Source organism: Carcharodon carcharias, chromosome 7 (genome assembly GCF_017639515.1).
Source record: "Carcharodon carcharias isolate sCarCar2 chromosome 7, sCarCar2.pri, whole genome shotgun sequence".
NCBI lineage: Eukaryota > Metazoa > Chordata > Chondrichthyes > Lamniformes > Lamnidae > Carcharodon > Carcharodon carcharias.
In genome coordinates, this window is record NC_054473.1 from 12,257,486 (window position 1) to 12,282,178 (window position 24,693).

The 24,693-nt window shown below is 45.1% G+C and overlaps 2 protein-coding genes across 3 annotated transcripts in view; one reads left to right on the forward strand and one right to left on the reverse strand.

Moving 5' to 3' along the window:
* Nucleotides 1-5,615, forward strand: part of hmces (5-hydroxymethylcytosine binding, ES cell specific) — a 32,133-nt gene extending 26,518 nt beyond the window's left edge. For both annotated transcript variants that reach the window (XM_041191935.1, XM_041191936.1), the window contains exon 7: nt 5,216-5,615. In XM_041191935.1, the coding sequence (XP_041047869.1) occupies nt 5,216-5,410 (195 nt within the window). In that variant the 3' untranslated portion in view covers nt 5,411-5,615. The remainder of the gene's footprint in view (nt 1-5,215) is intronic.
* Nucleotides 5,616-11,438: 5,823 nt separating this feature from the next.
* Nucleotides 11,439-24,693, reverse strand: part of LOC121279826 (coatomer subunit gamma-1) — a 71,731-nt gene continuing 58,476 nt past the window's right edge. Inside the window, exons 16-24 of the mRNA XM_041191247.1 lie at nt 22,385-22,488; nt 21,153-21,278; nt 20,488-20,556; nt 20,241-20,383; nt 19,086-19,257; nt 17,299-17,396; nt 15,009-15,147; nt 14,482-14,580; nt 11,439-11,980 (exon numbers count right to left, since the gene is read on the reverse strand). Of these exons, the coding sequence (XP_041047181.1) occupies nt 11,850-11,980; nt 14,482-14,580; nt 15,009-15,147; nt 17,299-17,396; nt 19,086-19,257; nt 20,241-20,383; nt 20,488-20,556; nt 21,153-21,278; nt 22,385-22,488 (1,081 nt within the window). The 3' untranslated portion in view covers nt 11,439-11,849. The remainder of the gene's footprint in view (nt 11,981-14,481; nt 14,581-15,008; nt 15,148-17,298; nt 17,397-19,085; nt 19,258-20,240; nt 20,384-20,487; nt 20,557-21,152; nt 21,279-22,384; nt 22,489-24,693) is intronic.

Sequence of the window (24,693 nt, forward strand, 5' to 3'; positions counted from 1 at the left end):
TTGCTGGCTGTGATTTCTCTCGAGTTCTCCAGCCAGTCGTTCCGCAAAAGCGGCACAACACTGTCATCTAGTGGTTAAACACTTGCGTTGTGTCTTCCTGTTGAAATAGAAGCTCGGGGTGGGGGGTGGGGAGGGGGCGGGGGGGTGGTGGAGGGGGGTTGGTGGCTGGTGGTAGTGGAAGAACATACCAAACAAAGGAATATTTCAAGGACAGTACCTTTAATTTAACCTTTAAAGAGCATTTATTTTTAAAAATAAGTAATTGAGACAAAGGCAATTTTTGCACACTTTAAAACCACAGGATTGGTTTTTCTTTGACAAGCACATAACCCCAGCTTTCAAACTAAAATTGCTTTTCAGAATTACAGTTCGCAGCACAATTAGGGTTTAATAAATAGTCGTTTGAGATAAAATGGATTTAATTTTTGGGGTGACAATTGCACACACGATTACTTGCCCCCTTGTTAAATTGTTTCTTGCGTGCAGAAGCTGACGGACTGTTTGGATGTTAACTCATAGTAATGTATGGTAGAAAAGGAGGCATCCAACTCCCCATCAGTGCTGACGATAGAGTTATGCAGCATAATGCTGCTTTCGTGCTCTTGGTTCAGAGCCCTGTAGGTTACAGCACTTTAAGTGCCCATTTAAATGTTTTTCAACTGAGATGAAGGTTTCTGCCTCTACCACGCTTTCAGGCAGAGAGTTCCAGCACCCCCCCCCACCCTCGGGGTGAAAAAAATTCTCCATTCCTTTACCGTTGACCAGAAACTGAACCAGACTAGCCATATAAATACTGTGGCCACAAGAGCAGGTCAGGGTCTAGAAATCCTGCAGTGAGTAACTCACCTCATGACTCCCCCGAGTCAGTCCACCATCTACAAGGAATGTGATGGAATACTCTCCACTTGCCTGGATGAGTGCAGCTCCAACAACACTCAAGAAGCTCAACGCCATCCAGGACACAGCAGCTCGCTTGATTAGCACCCCATCCAGAAACATGCACTCCCTTCATCACTGACACACAGTAGCAGTAGTGTGTACCATCTACAAGATGCACTGCAGGAACGCACCACAGTTCCTTAGACAGCACCTTCCAAACTGGTGACCACTACCATCTAGAAGGACAAGGGCAGCTGATAGTTGGGAACACCACCACCTGGAAGTTCCCCTCCAAGGCATTCGCCATCCTGACTTGGAAATATATCGTCATTCCTTCACTGTCGCTGGGTCAAAATCCTGGAACTCCCTTCCTAACAGCACTGTGGGTGTACCTACACCACAGGGGCTGCAGCGGTTCAAGAAGACAGCTCACCACCACCTTCTCAAGGGCAATTAGTGGTGGGCAATAAATGTTGGCCTAGCCAGCGACACCCATATCCCATAAATGAATTAAAAAATAATCCTCCAGGCGATTGTTTAAACCTATGTCCCTGGATTTTGATGTTTCTCCTAAAGGAAATGGGTTTTTCCTATCCAGGTCCTTCATAATTGTAAACACCTCAATTATCTCTCCTCTCAGCCTCTACTGTTCCCAAGAAAACACAAAAGTGATCTTCCTCGCAGTTAGAATTCTCCAGCCCTGGCAACACCCTCAAAACACCCTCTGCACCCTCTCGAGTGCAATCACATCCTTCCTGTCATGCCATTGCCACCAGGCAGCACTCTAGCTGTAGCCCAGATAGTGTTTGATATCGTTTCGAGTAGAACCTCCTCTGTACCGCCCAGATTCCCCTGGACTAGGGTATCCGTGTGTCCGCAGCCACATCAACTTAAAGACAGCGGTTAAGCGAATGTGTGACGGCGGGGAGTACGGTGAGCTCTGGTCGAGAATCGGCAGTTTAAGAGATGAAATTGGGAGCTCAGTATCGTCCAACGGAACTACTTCTACGCAAGGTGCTATGTAGAGGTTTAGCAGCCTCTGTTGCAACTTACTTGTAAGGCACTTGCCTGAGGTGGGAGCAGTGTGTGTGCGCGTGTGTGGGTGTGTGTGCGTATGTACCACAAATCTCCCCATTTCAATCTCCACCTAGCTAGCTAATCTCGGTTAGGTTGCCTCACTTGGGACAATGCTCTCTCATTGGGCTGGCGAAGGCAGCGCGGGTTCAGCCTCGGGATGGCTACCCAAGGACCCCTTGTGTGGGGCGGGAAGGAGGTACGTGGGTGTGGAGGGAGGGGGCTGGTGTGTCAGGGGCATTGGAGCCGCGTGTGTTTGGGGATGTCCGGAAGGATTTGCTCAGCTGTGTGGTTGAATTGCTTCAAATTGGAGTTTTACTGCAGCTCCACCAGGCCTTGATGAGACCACTTCTGGAGTACTGTGCGCAGTTTTGGTCTCCGTATTTGAAAAAAAAAAGATATAATTTGTGCTAGAAGCAGTTCAGAGAAGGTTCACTCGACTCATTCCTGGGACCAAGGGCTTATTTTATGAAGGAAGGTAAAACAGGCTGGGCCTGTACCCATTGGTGAGAAGTGATCTTATTGAAACATGTAAGATCCTGGGGGGATTTGGTAGCGTAGATACCAGGAAGATATTTCCTCTTGTTTTGGTGGGTTGGGGCGGGGTGGGAGGAGGGGGTGGGGGGGACTACAACCAGAGGGCACAGTTTGAGAATAAGAGGTCTCCTGTTTAAGCTGGGGATGAGGAAAGCCTTTTCTCACAAAGGGTCGTTACTATGTGGAATTCTCTCCCCCAGAAAGCATATCAGGCTGGGTCATTGAATATATTTAGGGCTGAGTTAGGTAGATTTTTGATACTCAAGGGAGTTGAGGGTTATGGGGAACAGTGGAGTTGAGACCACAACCATATCAGCCATGATCTTATTGAATGGTGGAACAGGCTCGAAGGGCCGAATGGCCTACTCCTCCCACTGTGGCTGGGTCAGAATCCTGGGACTCCCTCCCTAACAGCACTGTGGGTGTACCTACACCACATGGACTGCAGCAGTTCAAGAAGGCAGCTCACCGCCACCTTCTCAAGGGCAACTAGGGATGGGCAATAAATGCCGGCCCAGCCAGCGACACCCACATCCCATAAAAATATGTATATTTTTTAAACTTCCTGTTTCCTGACTTAACTGTAGAGATTAAACTAACTAACTGCCTATTTATGTGAGACATTGGAGAGTGACCAACAAGGGCAGGCCAGCCAACATGAAAAAGGGAAAAGGATTAGCTCATTTATATTTAAGGAGTTTTTATCCCGTATGTGTTAACCTGGAAAAATGTTGAGGAAGCCGTTTCTCCTTCCACCCCAGTCTGTGGTTTAACTATTTGTTAATTCATTCCTGGGACGCGGGTCTCGCCAGCTAGACTAACATTTATTGCCCATCCCTAATTGCCCCTTGAGAAGGTGGTGGTGAGCTGCCTCCTTGAAGCGCTGCAGTCCATGTGGTGTAGGGTACACCCACAGTGCTGTTAGGGAGGGAGTTCCAGAATTTTGACCCAGCGACAGTGAAGGAGCGACTGCCCTTCAGCTGGGACACAAAGGCACCTTAACTGGTTAACTCCCACTAATCAAATTAGGTGAAATTAAATTAAACAATAGCGCATGTACAGGGACTGAGTTTGTTAGTGAGGCCAGGCAGAGGATGGAAGGGACAGTAACACAGAGGGTCACAGCCTCTCCTTAACTGCAACTCAATAATCACCCGCTCTTTGCCGCAGTCCTGGTTTTCATTGTACGCTTCACAGACTGCTCTCAGAAGGCAGATGTGCTGAGTGTGGAAATGCTACACGTCTTTAAGTGAAAGACAGACAGACTTGCCGATTCAGGATAGTTTTTCACAATCCCAGAACGTCCCAAAGCACTTTACAACCAATGAACGCTTTAGTGAGTGGCGTGACTGTTGTAACATAAGAAACGTGGCAGCCAGTTTGCACAAAGGAGATAAATGATCAAATAATCTCTCTCTTGTGATGTTGATTGAGAGGGAAATACTGACCGGGACAGCGGGGACAACTGCCCTGTGCTGCTTTGAAATAGAGGCCATGTGGGATCTTTTACGTCTACCTGAGAGGGTAGCCGGGGCCTCAGTTTAATGTCTAACGTGAAAAGTTGATTCCGCTGACAGTGCAGCACTCCCTCAGTGCTGCACCCAGTGTTCCAGCTGGCCTTGAACTACCATATAGTAAAACCTGAAAGAAGAGTAGGGGAATCCTGGCCAATAGTTACCCTGCCAGTCCTGAGCACACTAGCACTCCAGTGCAGTACTGAGGAAGTGCTGCACTATCAGAGGTGCTGTCTTTTGGAAGAGATGTTAAACCAAAGCCACACCCACTCTCTCAGGGGGATGCAGAAGATCCCATGGAACTATTTGGAAGAGCAGGGGAGTTCTACCGGGTATCTTAGCCCATCAACATCACCTGGCCATTATTGCATTGCTCTTTTGTGGGAGCTTGCTGTGCAGGAATTGGCTGCCACTTTCCTAGATTTACAGCAGTGACCGCACTTCGGAAATACTTCACGGGTTGTAAAGAAAAGTTCTAAGATTGTGATCGGAAATACTTCACGGGCTGTAAAGAGCTCTGGAAAGTTCTAAGATTGTGATCGGAAATACTTCAGGGGCTGTAAAGAGCTCTGGAAAGTTCTAAGATTGTGAAAAGTGCACGATTAAGGCAAGTCGTTCCCCAATCAGTTAGCAGATTGGTTATTTATCTCGTGTAGACTCTATGCGTGCTTGCTGTGTACAAATTGACTGCAGCAATTCAAAAGGAATTCTTTGGCTGTGAAGCACTTTGGGCCATTCTGAAGGCAAGGCATTAATGCGGGCTCTTCCCTTTCAAAGAATATTTGAAATTAGATTTTCTTTTCCTTTCCCAAACTCCCCCCCCCCCCCACCCCACCGCCCTCTCCCTTCCACCATGCAAATAAACATCTCAAATCTTATGTCACGTTTGAATTAGGACAGAAGGAAACCATTCAGCCCAACGAGCTTGTGCTGGCGAGAGTCACCAATTAGTCCATCTCCCCGGCTTTTTTTCCCCCCATAAGCCTTTTACCATAGCCTGCGCTTTTGGTCGATAAAACCAATAGGTTTGTAGATATTTACAGGGTAATTGTGTGTTATATGTGAGGCCATGTTCTTCTCTGTGTGTCTTCCAAACGTTGGTCAAAAATCTCCCGGCATGAAACTGGATTCGCCCCAGTTCAGTCAGCAAGAGAGCATTGGCCCTGATGAGTTTGGTCTTTTATGTGTGTCCCCCCCGTCTGCTCTGCCAGGAATCCAAACCCACGGCCAGCAGCAAACTGATGATGAACTGGCTGCAAAACCCCTCTCCCAAGAAGGAAGAAGTCGGCGCCGGGAGTCCGCTGAAGGCTAAGCCGGAGACGCCCAAGAAAAGCAGCGTGGGGCTGATGCAGATGTGGCTTCAGAAAACTGAGGAGCCCTTGGCCAAGAAGCTGCGCACCACCTGAGATACGCGCAACACCGGCAGCCCGGCGAGCTCAGCTCCGAAGTGCTTCGTTGCAGATTGAACCTCGATAGGCGGCATTGAGTGAGCGTCGCTGGTCCTCACCAGATGTTGCAAAGGCGTTTGACTTGACTAGAAATTTCTAGCAGTTTTGTTCTTTGCAAAGTTCCAGTTGCCATGTTGTGCATTTGCCTAAAACAGTTAGAAAGGGAGGGAGGGGGGGGGGGTGGTGCGGGAATGGCAAATCGAGCCAAAATTAAGAAAACCCAAAACAAAAACAGAATTACCTGGAAAAACTCAGCAGGTCTGCTGCCAGACCTGCTGAATTTTTCCAGGTAATTCTGTTTTTGTTTTGGATTTCCAGCATCCGCAGTTTTTTTGTTTTTAAGAAAACCCAAATTGTCCACAGCAGGACCGTCAGCCCTATGCAGAAGAGAACGGTTAAGATTTCGGCACTCGTTGACTGGCAGCCTCATGCTGACAAGGCTGCCTGTCGTGTGGCAGTGCACGAGAATGTACAGAGGGGAGAAACCATCCTGAGAGTGGGGGCTGTTGGAGTGAGCTTTTTTTGTCCTGCTTTTGGCTGTGCTGCACCCATCCCAGGTAGCGGTGCGTGCCGCAGTTGTTACATAGTCCTGAAGATAGGCGAAGTTGGGACTCTGCCCAACATTCAAGGGGCCGGGTCAGTTTAAATGTTGGCCACAGATGGGATGCCTGCCCGGGGGAGAAGGGGGAGGCATGTCAGACGATGCCGTTGATTTTCACGCAGCATCCGATATCATTCTGTATCACTGAGATTGGCCTTCAGATTTTTAAACTCTCCCACTCCCCCCTTCAGCTCCTGCACCCCAGCACCTCATATGACCATTGCCTCATTGGAGAGCAGGTTTGCAAAGCGGGGAGAATCCTGACCTGCAGCTTGTTTTAAAGTAAGAATTAAATGCAGGGGTCGGTCTTCTCTTCGAGGTCAAGCGAGGACCCCATTTCCTCCTCCATTACCTCCCCCACCCTCACTCAGGACGTTGAGCTTTCCCTTCTCCTGGTTGCCTAGTCTCTCAGGATTTTGTTACAGTCTGTGGTTTTTGTTTCCTGCTCAGTGACGTTAAGACATTCAGGTTTTCATTGTTGCATTTGTTGCTGTAATGCTTTTTGAACATGCTGCATTAATTATAGTCACCCTAGTTATTAAAGCTGAATAAATGTCTGCCTGTCCGCTTAATTGTGTGCAATTCATTCAAACGTGCGACTGCTGGCGAAGGGATTTGTGAAATCTCAGTTGAAATTTTGGAGGAGTAGGGAGCGAGGTTGCTGGGTGACGCTGCAGAAGAGAGGGATTATAATGAGGGGACTGGTGGCACGGTAGATCTGGGTGATGACATCCTTATGTGTCAAGTTGCTTCCCATATCTACTCCGACCCCAATTTAGCCCATTACTGACCACCTAGTACTTGGACTTTTTCCTCAAGTGGGGGATAAACACCAACACAGACTGGATGGACCATTTGGCCTGTTGCCGTGTTGCAGCTTTGCTTCGGACAGGTGAGTGCGTCTGGCCTTGACATCAAGGCAGCCCTAGCAAAAGGGTCAGTGACCTTCCCTCAATCATAAGGTCAGAAGTGGGGATGTTTTCGCTGATGATTGCTCAGTGTTCAGCACCATTCGTGACTCCTCAGATACTGATGAAGTCCATGTCCAAATGCAGCAAAACCTGGACAATATCCAGGCTGAGGCTGACAAGTGGCAAGAAACGTTCATACCAGGCGATGACCATCTCCCCATGACATTCAGTGGCAACTGCAGCAGTTCAGGAAGGTGGATCACTGCCACCCTCTCAAGGGGGGAGCAATTAAGGATGGGCAAAAATACTGGCCTTGCCAGTGACACCCACATCCCATGAATGAATTTTTTTTTAAAAAAAGGCACCTGGACAGTGAGTGTTGCCAGGCTATTGGGCTCTAGAGGACTTCACAGCCAAGTTCAATCTTTTCCTCGCCTGACCAATCGCTGGATCGCTGCCAGGAGTGAGCTGTGGCAGATTGCTTTCCTTCCCACCCTCAGGAGGATAGAGGCCGCTGGAGGATGCAGGAGGCGCGGGGGATAGTTGCATTTGATTACTATCACTTAATGTAGTCTAAACCGGTGGGGCATTAGGACCCTGAAGGAATGATATCTGCTGGGTGGACTGGTCTTCCGTAAATTAACTGAAACAGCAGGAGATATAAAATTAATACAGAACAAGATTTAGCACCGTGCTTTAATTAGCTGTTTGCTCTGAGAAAGGAGACAATTACGTTCAACTGTAGTAGAGTTTTCAGCTACTCTCTGTTCTGACTTTCTGCCTTTCTGGAAAATAGGACCTTCTTTCCTTCAATGACTATAACACTGGCTTCACTGTCTTGTCTGTGGGTTAAAGATTTCATTTTTAAATTCTGTCTCTCACTCTGGACATACACCTAGAAATTCTTCAACTCTTTTAACCCACCCTACCACCCCACCCGAAAAATAATTGTTTGAGGGAGTGTGGGAAATCTTAAGTCTGTCTCTCCGTTCTGTGTCTTGAGGATGCAAGAAACATGTAGTCTTGCTGCACTGGCGATCCTGGTGTGTCGGCCAGGCTTGATGGATTAACCTAAGTCTTTCTTGTTCATTAATTTTGCACGTTTGCTTCAAGTCCACCATCAGCACTTGTACCTTCAGTCAACCGGATCCCCTCCCTAAACCACCACCTCCTTCGGACTCCCCTCTCCTGGTCAGCAACCCAATAATATATTTATTCTTTTTTCCCTAAAAAACCATCCCCCCACAACAGGGCCATCTGTTACTGGTGTCTGCATTGTGCTTTCAGAACCCTTGTTCTGCTATTAACACATTCTGCTCTCACCTTTATGCCACTATCAGCACCACCTTTAGGCTTTACCACTGCCATTAACACTCACTTTGTCTTATGTCCATATCAATCTCTCCCACCGATCCCTGACCTATTTTGCTCCGCCCCCTCAAACAGTACAAAATCCATCACATTTCTACTTCACTTTGGCTCTGAAGAAATCATACAGACTCGAAACAATTTTATCTCTCCACAGATGCTACCAGACCTGAGCTTTTCCAGCATTTTTTTTTTCTGTTTTTATTTCAGATTTCCAGCATCCGCAGTATTTTGCTTTCGCACTCCTGATAACCTTTGGCTCAGTGACCACTGTCTTTATTATGTCTCTGTGAAATGCTTTGGGATATCAGCACAATTTACATCAAAGGAATATTTCTTTTTAAAAAAAAACTAGAAAGCCACTATCTTTGATACACCAGCCACATTGTTTTGCTGCAAGCATGCCCTCATATATATATATATATATATATATAGCCTTCCAAATTCATCTCTGCCAGCCCATCCTGTGATAATTTTACACTTCTCTCAGCATGGAAGCCAACCCCCACTTCAAAATAACCAACAGATTTGAGATAGCAGCAAACTCTATGATGCTTGGGTGGCAAAGGGTTAATGCAGTAGTAATTGTGGGTCATTGAGGGAAGATTTTGGAACTCGGATTTCAGTATTTCTTTAACACTTGAGAGAAGTGTAAAATGATCACAGGATGGACTGACAGAGATGAATTTGGAAGGCTATTTATAATATACATATATATAAGTGCTCACGTCTCAAGAGGTGCGAGTGCTACCAACTGAGCCAGGACTGATCAAGGTGAGGGATGGTGGCGTGGTGAATGATGATCACTGGATTCCCAATGCCCGTTTAACTACTGAACTCTTCCAGCTGAGATCAAGATATTATAAACATCTCCCCCTCAGGGTTTGGCTAACTGATTTTACAGAGAGTGCCATCAGACTGTCTGAGAAGTGGGAGCTCTTTTCCTTTGAGCTAAATGATGATAGGTTTCAATAAAGGAAATGGCAGCTGACAGAAGTGTTTCCCCTGATCACTGAGTCAGTAAATATGAGATAACAATATTCACTTTTGGTGATAGATTATTTTTTGAAAGGGTTATTAGAAACACTGATGCCGGGAGAATCCATAATAGCTTTTTATAAGTAGAATGGAAAGGTATTTTAAGAAAGTCTCGAATGGGTTTAAATGATCACTCAGAGCTAGCACAGGTGCAAAGGGCTGAATGGCCTCCTGCCCTGGGTAGATCCTGGAAATTAAAATGTTTCCATATCCACCACAATTTCTCTTGTGGTTTTAAGTTAAATATTTTGTATTTCAGAAGTACAAAGTACTCCTACAACTGTAGGCCTTACAGTGGATGAGTGCAGGTGTAGGAAGACTCAAAAGGAGTTCACGCAGTCCCCTTAGTTGACACCTCAACCACTACCTTTAAACATTCATTCCCTCCACCCACAACAAGGTGGCAGTGTGCACCATCTCCTGCTTTGACAGCACCTCCCAAATCTGTAACTCCATCACCATGAAGGACAAGGCCAGCAGGTACATGGTAACACCTTCACCTTGGTTCATCTCCACATCATGCCAGCAATCCTGGCTTGAAATATATTGCCGTTCCTTCACTTGTTGGGTCAAAATTCCGCAACCCCCTCCCTAACAGCACTGTGGGAGTGTCTTCACCACACAAACGACATTGGTTCAAGGAGACCCAATACTGCCACCTTAAAGGTAATAAATGCTTTTTAGGGTGTAGGTGACACCTACACCCTAAGAAGGCACTCCATGTAAAATCTACAGCCTCAATCATTATGGGAACTGTGATGCTTCATTCTGCGTACTGTGCCTGTAAATACTAACTGTCCACCCCCAGACCTTGAACTGACCATTAACACTTTTTAACCCACTGACTGACCAACAGTGCAAATCGTAATTTTTTTTGCAAGCATCAACGAGCTGCGGAGTTTGCAATGTATAAAAGCTAACCAGCGGCTGAATCTGATGCGATGCATCTGGGGTACTGAAATAGTAATTTCACAGTTATACTATCAGGGCTGGTTTGTAATTTGGAAGTAGATATACTCTGCTGAATGCATGAGTGAGGAAAATTAGGAATTATAAGATTGCTCAGCAGTAGCACCCCACCGAGAAAATTAAATGTAATGCATGCTGCAGGAAAGAGCGGGGGATAGAACAGGTAGGGTCGTATAAACATGATTTTAGATCTAGTAATCAACTCATCATTCAGTGTGATTTTGGAACATTGATTGCACAGCATGAGCTGCATTAGCGAAACAAGAAATAGACCAAGATTTTTAACAACCGCAGGGGTTGTCAAAGACAGAATACAACAACACCTGGGGCTGCTGTTGGACGTTTGCAGGGAGGTGGGGGTAAGATGAAATGCTGCTTTGGAATGGCCCTTTTGAGTTCCACTTGGTGTTGAATGTAGCTGCAGTGGGGGTGTTTCAAAACTGGCCCGTACTCCAACATTGCACTCCGCCTGGATAGGCAATGAACAGTGTGGGGTGAATGGGGACAAGGGAGAGGGGGAAGAAAGCATATAAAAAAAATCTCTACTTCCTGTTACCCCCACAAAAAGCATGGCTACAGTCGAAGACTGGAATGGACCCAGGTGCAAGTCCACTTCAAACGATCAAACATCCAACTGCCATTAAAAACAAAAAAACTGCGGATGCTGGAAATCCAAAACAAAAACAGAATTACCTGGAAAAACTCAGCATCGGCGGAGAAGAAAAGAGTTGACGTTTCGAGTCCTCATGGCCCTTCGACAGAACTAGTTCTGTTAGGGACCCAGATGGGCTTTTTCTTTTAAAATGACAATCCACGATAGTTTCGTGGAGACCAGCTCCAACTCCAGATTTTTAAATTAATTTATGCATTGAATTTAAGTTCCACCAACACTCCCGTGGTGGGATTTGAACCCGTGTCCACGGAGCATTAGCAGTGACATTTCGACCACGCCGCTGGTCTCCCCACAGATTGCTGGGCAAAATGTAGGAGGGGAGGGGAGTGTCAAACTGTACAAGGAAAGGGACTGGGACTGAATCTTCTTTTTGCCGGTGTGGTTTGTCCCAATCGAGGACTAAGTGAAACAGAACAGACAAAAAAATTTGGAATAACAAAAGCCTTTTTATTCAACAGATGGGAAAAAGAGTCTTAATGCCAACGTGCTCCATATGATAGTCTGTGTTTATATATATATAATATATAATATATATGCTGTTTTTCTTTAATGTAACAAGTCCTCAATACAGACATGAAGGGTATTTAAAATTCCCTCTGATTTGCAGATACTCATTTCCTAAAATTGTACGAGTTATTATTACAAGTGACCATTTCACAAAATCTGTTTTCAGACGCAAAAGATCCCAACACCATCCGGTTTTTTTTTTGCATCACTGACCAAAGTTTGAATTTTTTTTTCCCCCATAATTAGCAATAAAATTAATGAACTGTGGCACTTTCTTAGAAACCTCTCGCCCTTCCCGATTTGACGAGAGCCTTTTCTTCACGGAAGAAACTAACCAACGGAGGCCATGATGACGTCGACAGGAACTTCATCTTTACTCCGTGCGGTCACTTGCATCGTCACGCCGTCCATCAGGGCGAGCCGGGCCCGCACGAGGAGGTCGTGACCTCCCCGGAAAACGCCTGAAACGGGGCAGAAGAAAACGTCAAGGGTGCAAGGCCAGGGCGGGGGGGTCAATGTCACTTTAGGGATGGGGGTGGGCAGCAGAGGGAAGAAAAGTTGCACAAAATACAGCACAGAAACAGGCTCTTTGGCTCAACAGGTCCATGTTGGTATTTATGTGCCTCACCAATCTCTTCCCACCTCTCCATTTCGCTCCATTGATATACCTTTCTATTTCTTTCTCCCTCGTGTGTTTCCTCTAGCTTTTCTTTAAGTGCCTCTATGCTTCTCCCCTCAACTACTCCCTGTGGCAGCGAGTCCCACATTCTAAAGAAGATCCTCTTGAATTCCCTGCCGGATTATCAGTGACCACTTATATTTATGGCCCCTAGTTTTGAACTCCCTCACAGGCAGAAATACCTTTTCCATATCTAAGGTACAGGATTGTTTTGGCTTATTTAAATGTCACGAACTTTTGACTCTGGTTTTTAAAAAGTTAACCTCAAACCACAGACATTGGGTTTGCTGTTGTTGCTGCTGGTAACAATCACGGAAAGTGGCCACTGAACAGAAAACAAATTTTGGAAGCTGCAACAAAAAAAGTGACAAAAGGAGGCTCCTCTCATGGTAGCTGGAAGCCGTTAAGACTCAGCCTCAAAACCGGGAGAGGCAACATGCAGACGACCAGGAGGAATTGATTCGGCAGACACTCACAGGCTCTCCTCCAAAACAGCAATCTGGTAATCTTGCGTTCTGAACCATCTTCCATGGTCGAGAGTATAATTCAAAGCCCTTGCTTACTGCTGTTTGGCAGTCAAATGAAGTGTACGGCAACCTTGATGCCTGGTATCAAGATTGCCGTACACTTCATTTGAGCCTCTGCTCAAGGTTAGCTCCAGTACTTGAAATCAGTAGTAGGCATTCAGCTTATTTCAACAGCCAAGATACCTCGCTGCAATCTTGCTGCGGAATCTTACCAGTCTTCGGAAATATGCTTCAGGTATAATAAATGACGCTGCAGGGAGTCTGGCAGCCTGGTGGACCAGCAACACAGAGGGAGAGTTCAAATCCCATTTCAGCAAGTTGCTGAGTTCAGTAAGTCTCACCACACGGGATGGCTTCAGAAAGAAACGACCTTAAGGCAAGTGAGCCCAACAGCCTCTCACCATTACCGCCCTCAACCCTCAGCCTGACTGGTATATGATTCCGACCCCCATAATATACAGCTGATCTTTAACACACTATGTTAGAAGCATCACGCTGCCAAAAGGAATGAGAAAACTATCAGATGGGTGGATGGATCTATCAGTAACTAGGACGAGAATGAGATCGTCGTCATTCAGTTAAACCTGTGAACCATTGGTATCTGGGGAGCTGCCACTTTGCCAAGTTACGTAGTTATTATTACAGACACAGCTTTGAGCCCACACCACATCCTCCACCACCACCATCCCTGGGCGTGTCTGACCCCATCAGGTGGGCTTGCAGCGATCAAAGGCAGGCAAGACGTGAAGTAACATCTGAATTTTGGCACAGCAGAAAATGAACAGAGCCCAGCAGTAGGCTGTTGCCGGCCAGTTGATGGCTCACTTTTGCATTCTTGCAAATTTGTGATGGCACCTACTGACAGGAGTCTGATGCGGGCACGCTAAAGGGCACATTGGCGCCCTGTTGCCAACATCACTGGGCTGGGATTCAAGTTCCTTACAGTTACAGCTGGCTTCCCCTAGTTTTCTCAGTCACCCTGGAAACTACTGGTTTCCAGTGTCCACGTGCCAAGGCAGTGCAGTCACCCTTAAAGTGGCAAAGCATTTCTCCACAGGTAGGTAGGAATAACCTCAAGGTCAAACTAAGGGCATGGTCGTGCAGCGGGTTACATTTCAGTAAGCTTAAGTTCCAAAGGAGCATTTTAAAATCTGAATTCAGTTCTAAGATGATCCGGAAATAAATAAAAATCTGGTATCAGTAAAAGAGGCCATGAAGCTGTCAGATGGTCATAAAAACACAACTGGTTCACTGATGTCCTTTAGGGAAGGAAACCATCCTTACCCAGTCTGGCAAATGCAACTCCGATCCTATCTGAATGGCTGCCTCTTAACTTCCCTCTGAAGCGATCTAGTAAGCTACTCAGATCAGGGCAACTAGGGAAGGGCAATTAAATGTCAGCATCGGCCGACACAGACTCGTCCCCAGAATCTTTTTTAAAACCACAGCGGCCAGAGCAACACAAATCAAAGTCTGATGACATTTTAACCATGTTAAAGGCACTATATAAATACAAGTTGTTGGTAGGCATCGACACAACCACGTACAACAGACCAAGCCTGAGGAAGACAAGTAGAGAATTTGCCATGATCAAACTTTCCTTCCACACTCACAAGAAACAGATCTCTTGAATACTGTTAAAAGTTGTAACAACAAGGGGCTTCAACAAGATTGCTGGGTGTGCTCAATTCACAATGTCCTATCCTAGTTAGAATTGACCACTGCTTGTTGGAGGGAGGTTAGGGAACCAGCTTACCTGCTAGGTAAAGCGTGTGCGAGTTCTTATTCTCCGGCACCTTATCAGATCTCTCACATGGCTGCATGCCCAGGAAGTTAACAATGTTATTCACAGCCTCTGTAAATACAAGGAGTGCAAGGCTTATAAGACGAACCATATGTGGCATCAACACAGTTCCTGGCCCGCACCCATCTGCCACAACTGTCTGCAGTCTAAGCCCAATCACTAGCTCACAGGTACGTCATTTACTGCTGGATATTGAAGATCACAAGGAAGCAACAAAACATTCAATCCGCTCCTTCACTCAGATGCACCACCAACACTATGTGTAGCTAACACCAGTGTTGGACAGGAGCAGAGCCAATCTCAGGAGACACACACACTGCATCCTTTTCAAAACTGCAGCAAGATGCAAGACAGATCACACCACACCTCTAGGAACAAGAGGGGTTTTACTTGCAACACAGTCACAGTACAGAACATTCAGACCATCTGTATCATCTACAGATTAGCACTATGTATGCTAACCACTGGTCCCTCCTCACCCTCAAGTGTTTTCATGCTCGACAAGGCAAAGGTCTCTTCCTTCTCAAAGTCACATCCCACCTCCTCCCAGGCTGCGCCAAAGTTAGGTTTCAGGACTTTCTGGATGTGATCTGCCACAGTGATCTCCACATCTTCCAGCTAAGAGGCAAAACAAAATAAAGTTGGCGGTGAGCAGTGGTATCTGGCATCTTGCAACAGCAGCTGCTACTCTGTAGCGAACGGTTACTCAGTCACATTCAAATTTAATATGGCGGGGTGGGTGGGGGGGGGGAGGCGACAAGTACAGAGAATCAGGAAACGTGGGCCCTCAAGGTGCTGCTAAGGACTCTCATTTACATTTACTGAAAACGTCTTCAACATATTTGCACGAGGGCTGCTAGTCTCAGATTGCACACGATTTCTTGAGCGCTGGTAGTTTTTAATTTACAGTGCACCCTCCCTACTGCACTAACACGGGCTTGAAGTTTGAGTTAAATGTAAGTACAGAAAATTTATGGCACAGGAGGCCCCATTCAGGCCATCATGTCTGTGCTGGCCAAAAAAAGCTATCCAAACTAATCCTACTAACCTGCTCTTGGTCCCCAGCCCTGTTGGGTACAGCATTTCAAGTGTATATCCAACTATTTAAAAAAAAAATGTTATGAGGGTTTCTGCCTCTACCACCCTTTTGAGTTCCAGACCCCCACTCCCATCTGGGTCAAAAAATTTCTCAAGTCCCCTCTAATCCTTCTGCTGATTACTTTAAATCCATGCCCCTGATTATTGGCCTTTCTGCTAAGGGAAACTGGTCCTTCCTATCCACTCTATCTTGAGACTCCTCGATTTTATACAGTTCAATTAAATTCCCCTGAGCCTCCTCTGTTACAAAGAAAACAAACCCAGCCTATCCAATCTTTCCTTAGGTAACCTTCTCCGTTTTTGGCAATATCCTCGTAAACCTGTGCACTCTCTCCAAGGTGATCACATCCTTCCTGGTATGTGGTGACCAGGACTGTACTGTGTTAGAATTTGCCCGATTCCTATAGTCAATCACATCGAGGAATTTGACTTTGTGTTAACATCAGTTGTTGGCCAGAATAGCTAATGCTGCCTACATTCCACGTCAGGAGTGAGTATTGGGTATTGGCCAAAACAAAACAAGTCCCCAAGCAGTATCACATACTCAACTATTTGAGAGTGTCTAGGTCATCCTGTTCCTTTTATGATATTAGCTGCTTAACAGTTAAACCCCCAAGATGGCCATTATGTCAAGTCTGGAAGTTGGATGAGAAGGAATTCTCTTCAAAGTACATTTTGGGCATCACATGATGTAACACGCAAAGGATACACAAAACAGGGAACAGCTCCTTTAAGGTCAGAACTCATCGAACAGACATCTACAAAGGCCAAGTTTGATCACCCCGGGTCTGCGGGAAGCCAGATTGTATGAATCTATTGTATGACCATAATAGTTATTTTAGCTATTGGTAGCTGAGTAATAAACTTGTATTTGGACAACACACTTGAGCCTTAATCACAAAGAATTATTTAACTGCGCTTAAAAGAGTTCTTAACACGCAGTACTCAAGCTGTGGCCTAACTAAGAGTTCTATTCAGTTCTATCATAGCCTCCTTACTCTTCTGTACTTTGGCTAATAAAGGAAAGTATTCCGTATGCCTTCATAACCACCTTATCTACCTGTCCTTATACTTTCAGGGATTCGTGGACATGCACTCCAAGGTCCCTCTGTTCCTCTACACTTCTCAGCATCCTTTCATTTATTGTGGATTCCCTTGCCTTGCTAGGCTTTCCCAAATGCATTACTCTGCACTTCTCCAGGCTGTATTCCATTTGTCACTCCTCTGACTACCCCAGCAGTCCACTGATATATTCCTGCAGTCTATAGCTTTCTTCCTCACTGTCAACCAAATGGTCAGTTTTTGAACCAAGGGAACACTGCACTGTTGGAGAGGCCATCTCTCAGATAAGGCATTAAATCAAGATCCTATCTGCCCTTTCAGGTGAACATAAAAAAAAAATCCCACAGCACTATTTCGGAGAAAAGTTGGGGCATTCTCCCCAATGTCCTGGCCAATAAATATCCACCAATCAACATCACTAAAATAGATTACCCAGTCAGCTGGCTGTGGGACCTTGCTGTGCACAAATTGGCTGTAACACACTTTGGGACGTACTGAGGTAACCAAAGATTCTATATGAGTAGAAATGCTTTCCTTTTACTGCATCACTAAGGCTGAGTATATTGGACTCAATTGGGTGTAAAGGCAGAATGACTCAGTTACACTTACCACATACTCATCTTCATATCCCTCCTCATCAGCTTCTCCTGTGTTAGGATCACAATCTTTCACGGTGAACTTTAAAGTACAGCTAAACGTACAGGACACTAAAGGAGAGGAAGGTATGAGCTGTAAGTTCAAACAGGGCTCAGAAGAAACATGTCACATTCATACATCAAGGAAGGGAGACAAAATGGCAAGCGTTAACTCAGTTGCTTGCTACAGCATCCTAACACTGCATGGGATACGTTGGCAATGAACATTCAACAGCTTGAATTTTTAAATGTCAACAGGTCGGTTGCGACTTCCTCATTGCCAATCTTAGACCTATCAGATGCAGAATTATCCACAGTTGCCCCAAGGGTCCAAATCATGTTCCTGTGTTTTCCTTGATGCACTGTATATACATTGAACACTTAGATTGACAGATGGGCAAGGGGATCAAGAAACATGGATCCAGGGTGGGTAAATGGAGTTGAGATCTAATTTAATGGTGAAAAAGGCTGGAGAGACTGAATAGCCTAATCCTGTTCCAATGGCCCTGTGGCAGTGGGTACATCGTTACCAGGCTCGAACCCTCCAGCTTGAGCTGAATTAGTTATTGAGTGTTGGAGAACTGGCTATAAGTGGCCCCAGCTTCCTTGTGCTAAAGACAGGGAATGAATATCAATAAATGATCCTCGTCAAGAAGGGCAGTGGTGTGCATGTCTAGTAAAGGAATGGTTTTGGGCTCCGCTATGGTACCACTCATAGTTCCTGCTGATAATCAATGTCAAGGCTCACAGCAGAAACATTACCCCAATTCAGCCATGGAGTGAATCTCACTTACAGGCTGCAAAATGGCTGAGGTGAGAAATAATTTTTTTTTTTTTAATTTGTTCTTTCGTGGGATGTAGGGATCGTTGGCAAGGCCACTATTCGTTGTCCCCTAATTGCCCTTGAACTGAGTGCCTTGTGAGACCATTTCAGAGCTAGCCACATTGTTTTGGTCTGGAGACACATGTAGGCCAGACCAGGTAAGGATGGCAGATTACCTTCCCTAAGAAGGACATTAGTGAACCAGATGGGTTTTTACGACAATTGATGGTAGTTGTCATGGTCACCATTCCGAAAATATTTTTATATTCCAGATTTATTAATTAAATGTTAAATTCCACTGGCTGCCCTGGTTGGATCTGAACCCATGTCCCTAACATTGGCCTTGGCCTCTGGATTACTAGTCCAGTGACATTACCACGATGCCACCATCTCCCCAACATGTTGCACTAATGTTCTTGTGAAGTTGAGCTTAGTCACATAACTTATGAAGTCTAGAGACAGATAGTACAGCAGAGGGCCATAGAGGAGTGGGAAAGGAGAAGGAAGGAGCTGGGACTAGACCTGGCAGGGTACTTGTACCTAGAAGCACCAGCAGGGGTAATTGGAAGTTTGAGAGCTGCCCCTCCCCATGGGAAATAAATTGCAGAGGGGGTGTGTTTCCTATCATTTCTGCCAATAATATCAGTGCAATCCAGGCAGAAGCAGCTGAGCTAGGGCAAAAGATCAGGGTATTTTAAACACATGCGAGTTGCATTCAAAACCACTAGCACTGATATTTTCCCCTACCTTTTACACTTCATATGATTAACTAAATTAAACTAATTCTAATTAATTTTAGGAGAAACTTGAAGCGTAAGCTAACCAGCACACTTTGAGCGCAGCTTCCAGATTGTATGCCAAGCAGAAACTTTACCCTCGGGAGTTAAACAAGTCTCAACTACACAAAATCCCCCGGGTAACCGCAAAGCCTTCCTCACCTGCTGTTGGATCTTCTTCCGGCAATGTCACCAACGTGTAGCAGATACCTGGCTGGTTATATGATAAGCTGGCCGCTGGGATACAGCACACCACTTCATAACCTTCTGTGGGTTCCATCTGCACTGTGACGTTTTCCAGGATTTGATCATTCAGGGTATTGGTACAATCAAACTGTATAGGCCCAACAGAAAATAATTTAACAAATGTGATTTGATAAGAATGCCACTGTATGGAACTGGTACTAGAATTTTGGAGCTAGCAGTCAGTCCACACTCCCTTCATCTGTGACCCTCAGCATCCTCCAGGCTTTCACACACGCAGCTTACCCAATTACGGGATGTTGAAAGAGTTCAGATTCCTTTCTGTTTCCTCTCTTCAACAAAAAGGCAACCAGGGCCGACAGTGTCATCTCAGCTTTCACACAGTAAGTGAAAAGTCCCTCCTCTATTACCAAGCACTTACTGGAACTTTTAATCCCCCCTCCCCGTCATTTCACAGCTAGTCAAAGCGGTCAACAATGAAATCAGGGTAATGCCAGGTGCAATCCCAGATCTGTGCATCCAATTGTTGGTTGTATAATCAGAAGGTCATGCAAATGGTCATTGCCTGGAACGTGCGCGGTGCGAAAGTTACTTGGTCAATTTTTTATCACTCAACTAACATCACAAAAATAAGCTACCTGAGCATTATCACATAATTGTTTGTGTGAGCTTGCAGTTTGCAATGTGGCTGTGGTGTTTCCTGTATTACATTTCAGAAGTACTCCAATGGCTACAAAGCACTGTGGGACACCATGAGGACGTGAAAGGTGCTATATAAATCCAAGTCTTTCTTTCTTTTACATCCCTTGACTCCAGGGTGTATGGTTCCTGGGACATTACAACAGTGACTACACTTCAAAAGTGCTTCATTCGCTGTAAGGTTCTTTGGGAGGTCATGAAAAGCACTGTATCAGTGAAATGCAAGTCTTATTTTTTTCCCCTTTACTGCTGTTTCAGCTCAAATCAAAAAGTTAAATGGTCAGCACTAAGGCTAAAAACAGCACCCACATAGAAACGTGATGAAATCGTAAACACAAAGATTAATCATTCTGCCCATTCAGCTTTGGGACACAAGCGGAGAGGAAACATCCGAGAGGTCTAGGAGTCGCTTACCTGGAAAACAATGTGACTTGCGAACGTGTGCTTGGTGCAGCGGATAACATACTCTGTCTCTGATTCTGTGAGGGGGACAGGGTTGGGCGACGACTTGAAAAGTGAGCCGAGGTCTTTGAACTCTGGGACGGCAGCAAGTTGTTCTGAAAAGGAATGAGATTTTCATCTGTACCGATGGTTCAGTGAATGCAGCAACTCTGAATTTTGCACTACAGGCTGCAACTGCTATAGTCATAGTCGTCCCTACCTTGGAAAATGTCCTGCCTGCTTGATGCCACCTTCTCTGGCATTTTGACTGCAGCTGCTGGAGAGATTTCTGGAATAATAAAATGTCAGTTAAAATTCAACAGAGCAATAGGGAGAAGTACTGTTGGGGAAGGAAAGATTTTCCAGAGAGGGCAGGCTTCAGCTCCAGAGCAATTCACCAAGCTCCTCAGTGATCCACAAGAAGTTGTCCCATGTCCTTCAGCATGGTTTCGGAAGGGGAAGAAGGAAGAAAAAGACCCAGCTTTAAGCATTTTTCAGTAGCCAACTGACCTATATCTGTCCTTCCTTCAGGCAGAGAATAATTCAAACAACCTTATGTGAAGCTTTTTTGAAGGAATGCAACACCAACAGTGCTGCAATTTCCACACTTCTGGAAGGGGGGGATTTTGAGGGAAAACTTTTGAAACCCAGCCATTATTAAAATATCATTCAAGATAAAAGATGACGAGAATCATTCAACTTAACTTAGCTCATTTACCTACTGGGGGGTGGGTGGGGGGGATTTCTGTCTCTACTGCCTTAGCGAGAAACTCATCCCATCTTTCAAACCCAAAAACTAGTAAACCAGTGAAGCTCATGGTGCGCCTGTGTGGGGAGTGGGGGGGGGCGCGACAGAAAATACTGCTCTTTGAAAAATGCACCTACCCGGCTTCTGTTCAGAGATGAGAGCCATCGACAGCGGAACTGATTTCAGGTCAAAGGGTTTCTCAGTTGGATCCAGCGTGTAGTGGTGCAGCGCTCGCTCCAGGCCTGGAATGGATACTTGTAGACCTGGACAAGGAGAAATCACATTTCTTTTTAAATGCTCCTAGTGTGAAGCGTTTTAAAATCTAAAATTTGAGATGCATTATGCGTTTTATTCTATAGTCATGTGGTAGAATAGAGCTTGAGTATTGCTGAAGAAAAAAAGAGACATGTCTAAGCTTTTCTTCTTGCATTCACCAGGGCACTCACAAGGATATCAATATAAGGGGAAAAGAACAGTTTATACTGCACGTGAAGAGGAAAACAACAATCAATCAGCATCCTCTTCACATACAGCATAAATTGATGTTTTCCCCTTATCTTGGTTTTCCTGCGAGGTGTCCTGATGAGTGCAAGACAAAAAGCTTAGACATGTCTCTTTTTTCAGCAATATGCACTTTACTCCTTTACTCTCTTCCATGTTCTTCTTGCAGCTATTGAAGATGCTGATGCTGGAGTACGAGAAGCATCTGTCACCTCATCCAAGTAAATATTTATATTTCAGCTTAACTAGTCAGGTCTCTTCACCCCACCATTGGCAGTCATGTCTTGAGACAAGCTCTAGAATTCCCTCCCTGAACCTCCCCACCCCTTCACCTCTGAGCATCTCTCCTAACCTTTCTTTCTTTGATTGGTGCCAATTTTGTTTCATTATGCTCCTGTGAGGCACTTTAGGTCATGTTACTAGGTTAGGGATGCTTTATGAATGCAACTGGTGCAGTGGAGAGTCATTTGATAACATAGGGCATCGGAGCACAGCCCAAACCTCTCCTCACTCTACATCCAAACATGTGAGCTGTCCTGCAGAAGTCACTGGATAGTCCTTAGGGGTGAGATCTCTAGCTAATTTTCCCATCTCTCTATTCTCAGCAAAGGGGCTCTGAGGCCAATTCTGTTCATATGGCTGACACCTGTTAACTTATACATGAAAATAATTCAAACTGGAAAAAAAAAAATCAGGGACGGAAACTGGCACCTTCTTGGGTTCCATGGCCCATGTGTCAACACAGGGTGGTTTATTCATTCGTTGAGCCTTTGGATGGGGTGGAGTTTGCTGCAGATGTTTATCGTCTATTAAAGTCCAAGTGTTAAAGCTGGGAAGACAATCAATATCAGAATTTGATGCTCCTTACCATTGAGGATGTAGGCGGAGTTCAGAGCCTTCTGTTTCTGCTCCAGCACACTCAGGTAGAAGGTGGCTCGATCTCGCACTTCGTTGTCATCATCCATCATGCATCTGTGCAGAGTACAGAGTTGCATTAGAGCACTTAATGGCAGCGGGACCGGCAACCAGAGGACACAGATTTAAAGGTAATTATAAACGAACCTAAGGAAACGAGGAAAACATTTAAGAAACGCACCGAGTTGTTTTGATCGGGCAGGGGGGAGGAAGCAAATTCAATTATAGCTTTCAAAAAGGAATTAGATAAATGAAAGGAAACAAAACATTTCGCAAGGCTCTGGAAAAAGAGCAAGGGAGTGAGACTAGTTTAGCGTCTCGTTCAGTGATCCGGCAGAGGCCTGATGAGCCAAAGGGTCTCCCTTTGTGTTTTTTGATTTTAGGATTGGATTAGGAGTTTGCATTGATGCTTTTGAGGAAAAGGACACTGGGGCTGTGACTTTGAATTGACATGAGTGTGCGCACGCACATATACATACACACACACACACACCATAAAACCTTTAATTACATGCATTTTAATCTATATTCTGGCCATTTATCTTTAGCAACAGTACAAAATTTTAAATAAAGTCCAGATCCCCTGATTTAAGATCAGAGCCAAGAGGACAGGCAAGTTGAATTTTCATTTCCACTGGAAACCTGTCAGATCATATCAGCCCTCCTTGTAAATAGGCTCCCTGACAATATCACCAGCAGAGAAGCTGGAGGTTGCCTTGCAATTCAGGTTGCCAAAATCCAGGATCAGAATGGAGTTTCCAAGAATTGAAGATTAATCTCCAGACACTGCTGCACACAACCCAGGATGGGATGATAGGGATGTTTAAAAAACAGTTTCTCTCACGTTTCTTTCAACACTAAAGTATATTAATTATAAAAGTATTGGAGATGGGGAAAAGGCTGGTTGACTGACACTCAAGGATTGCCCAATTGCATAACTAAATCTTTCCAATTGGTCAGAAAGACAGGTGCACCATGAGGTTGTACAAGTTAAAAAGTCAATGAAGGGATCGTGGGTTGGATATAACAAAAATTAAATATAAGACATAAACAAGGCTGAGGGGACTTGACAAGGTAGATGCTGGGAGGATGTTTTCCCTTGTGGGGGAATCTAGAACTTAGGGACACAGTGTCAGAATAAAGGGTCGTCCATTTAAGACAGAGATGAGGGGGAATTTCTTCTCTCAGAGGATCCTTAATCTTTGAAATTCCCTAGTCCAGAGCGGTGTGGAACCTGAATCATTAAATAAGTTCAAGTCTCAGTCAAACAGATTCTTGGGTTACGGTGATCAGGCAGACAAACAGAGTAGAGGTCAAGGTTCAGCCATGATCTTACTGAATGCCAGAGCAGGCTCAAGAGGCTGAATGGCCTACTATTGCTCCTATTTATTATGCTCTTATGGGGCTGGCAGGTCATGTGATGAAACCTCCAGGAATGCGCCAACCAGAATTGGCAATCCTACTGCTAACATTGGGAGCTCTAATGAGAGCATAGAGGGCCTCCAAAGCCTGAGCAGCCCAGGCGAAGGGAAATGGCCACCATGTCCTGGCTATTATGTTCCTGGGTTCAGGTGCTCCCAGGTCAGTCTGAAATCACAATCCCAAATGTTTTCAATGTTCCTGCTCAGGGGTTTCTCTCTTATCCTCAGTGGCATCACAGAGCACTCTTAACATGGAGGCAAAAAAAAATTGCATTTGCTTATTGAAAAAAATAACAAAGTTACTCAATGATTAGGTAAATGTAGTTTTTGACAGCAAGGGATTTTGGGTATAAAGTCATTTCTATCTAAAAGCAGTACAACTTTGACTCCCAACATTATTTACAGTTCCTTTATTCAAAGTGAATTAAGCTCCAGTGTAACATAAAGCAATCCTAAGATGTGCAAAGGTATGCAGAACCAGTGAATTATTCCAGTCAAATCCGACTTCACTAACCTAGCACAGAGGCTTGGCAAATAATGTAGCTCCACAACTAACCAGTAAAAGGAGACAAGGGTAGTTTGGAATGTTGTCCAGGAATGGATGTTCTTACTTATTTCTCAAGATAATTGGGTGAAGAAGATAAAAAAAAAGAGTAGGACAGACAGCCCACTCAAGTGTGCTCTGCCAGTCAATAAGATTTTGGCTGATCTTCGATTTCAAATGACACCCTGCTCTATCTGCATATCCCTAGATTCCCTTAGATCTATCAATCTCAACTTGAATATCCCATTGAATGAGCATCAGTTAGCCCTCTGGGATAGCGAATTCCAAAACTTCACA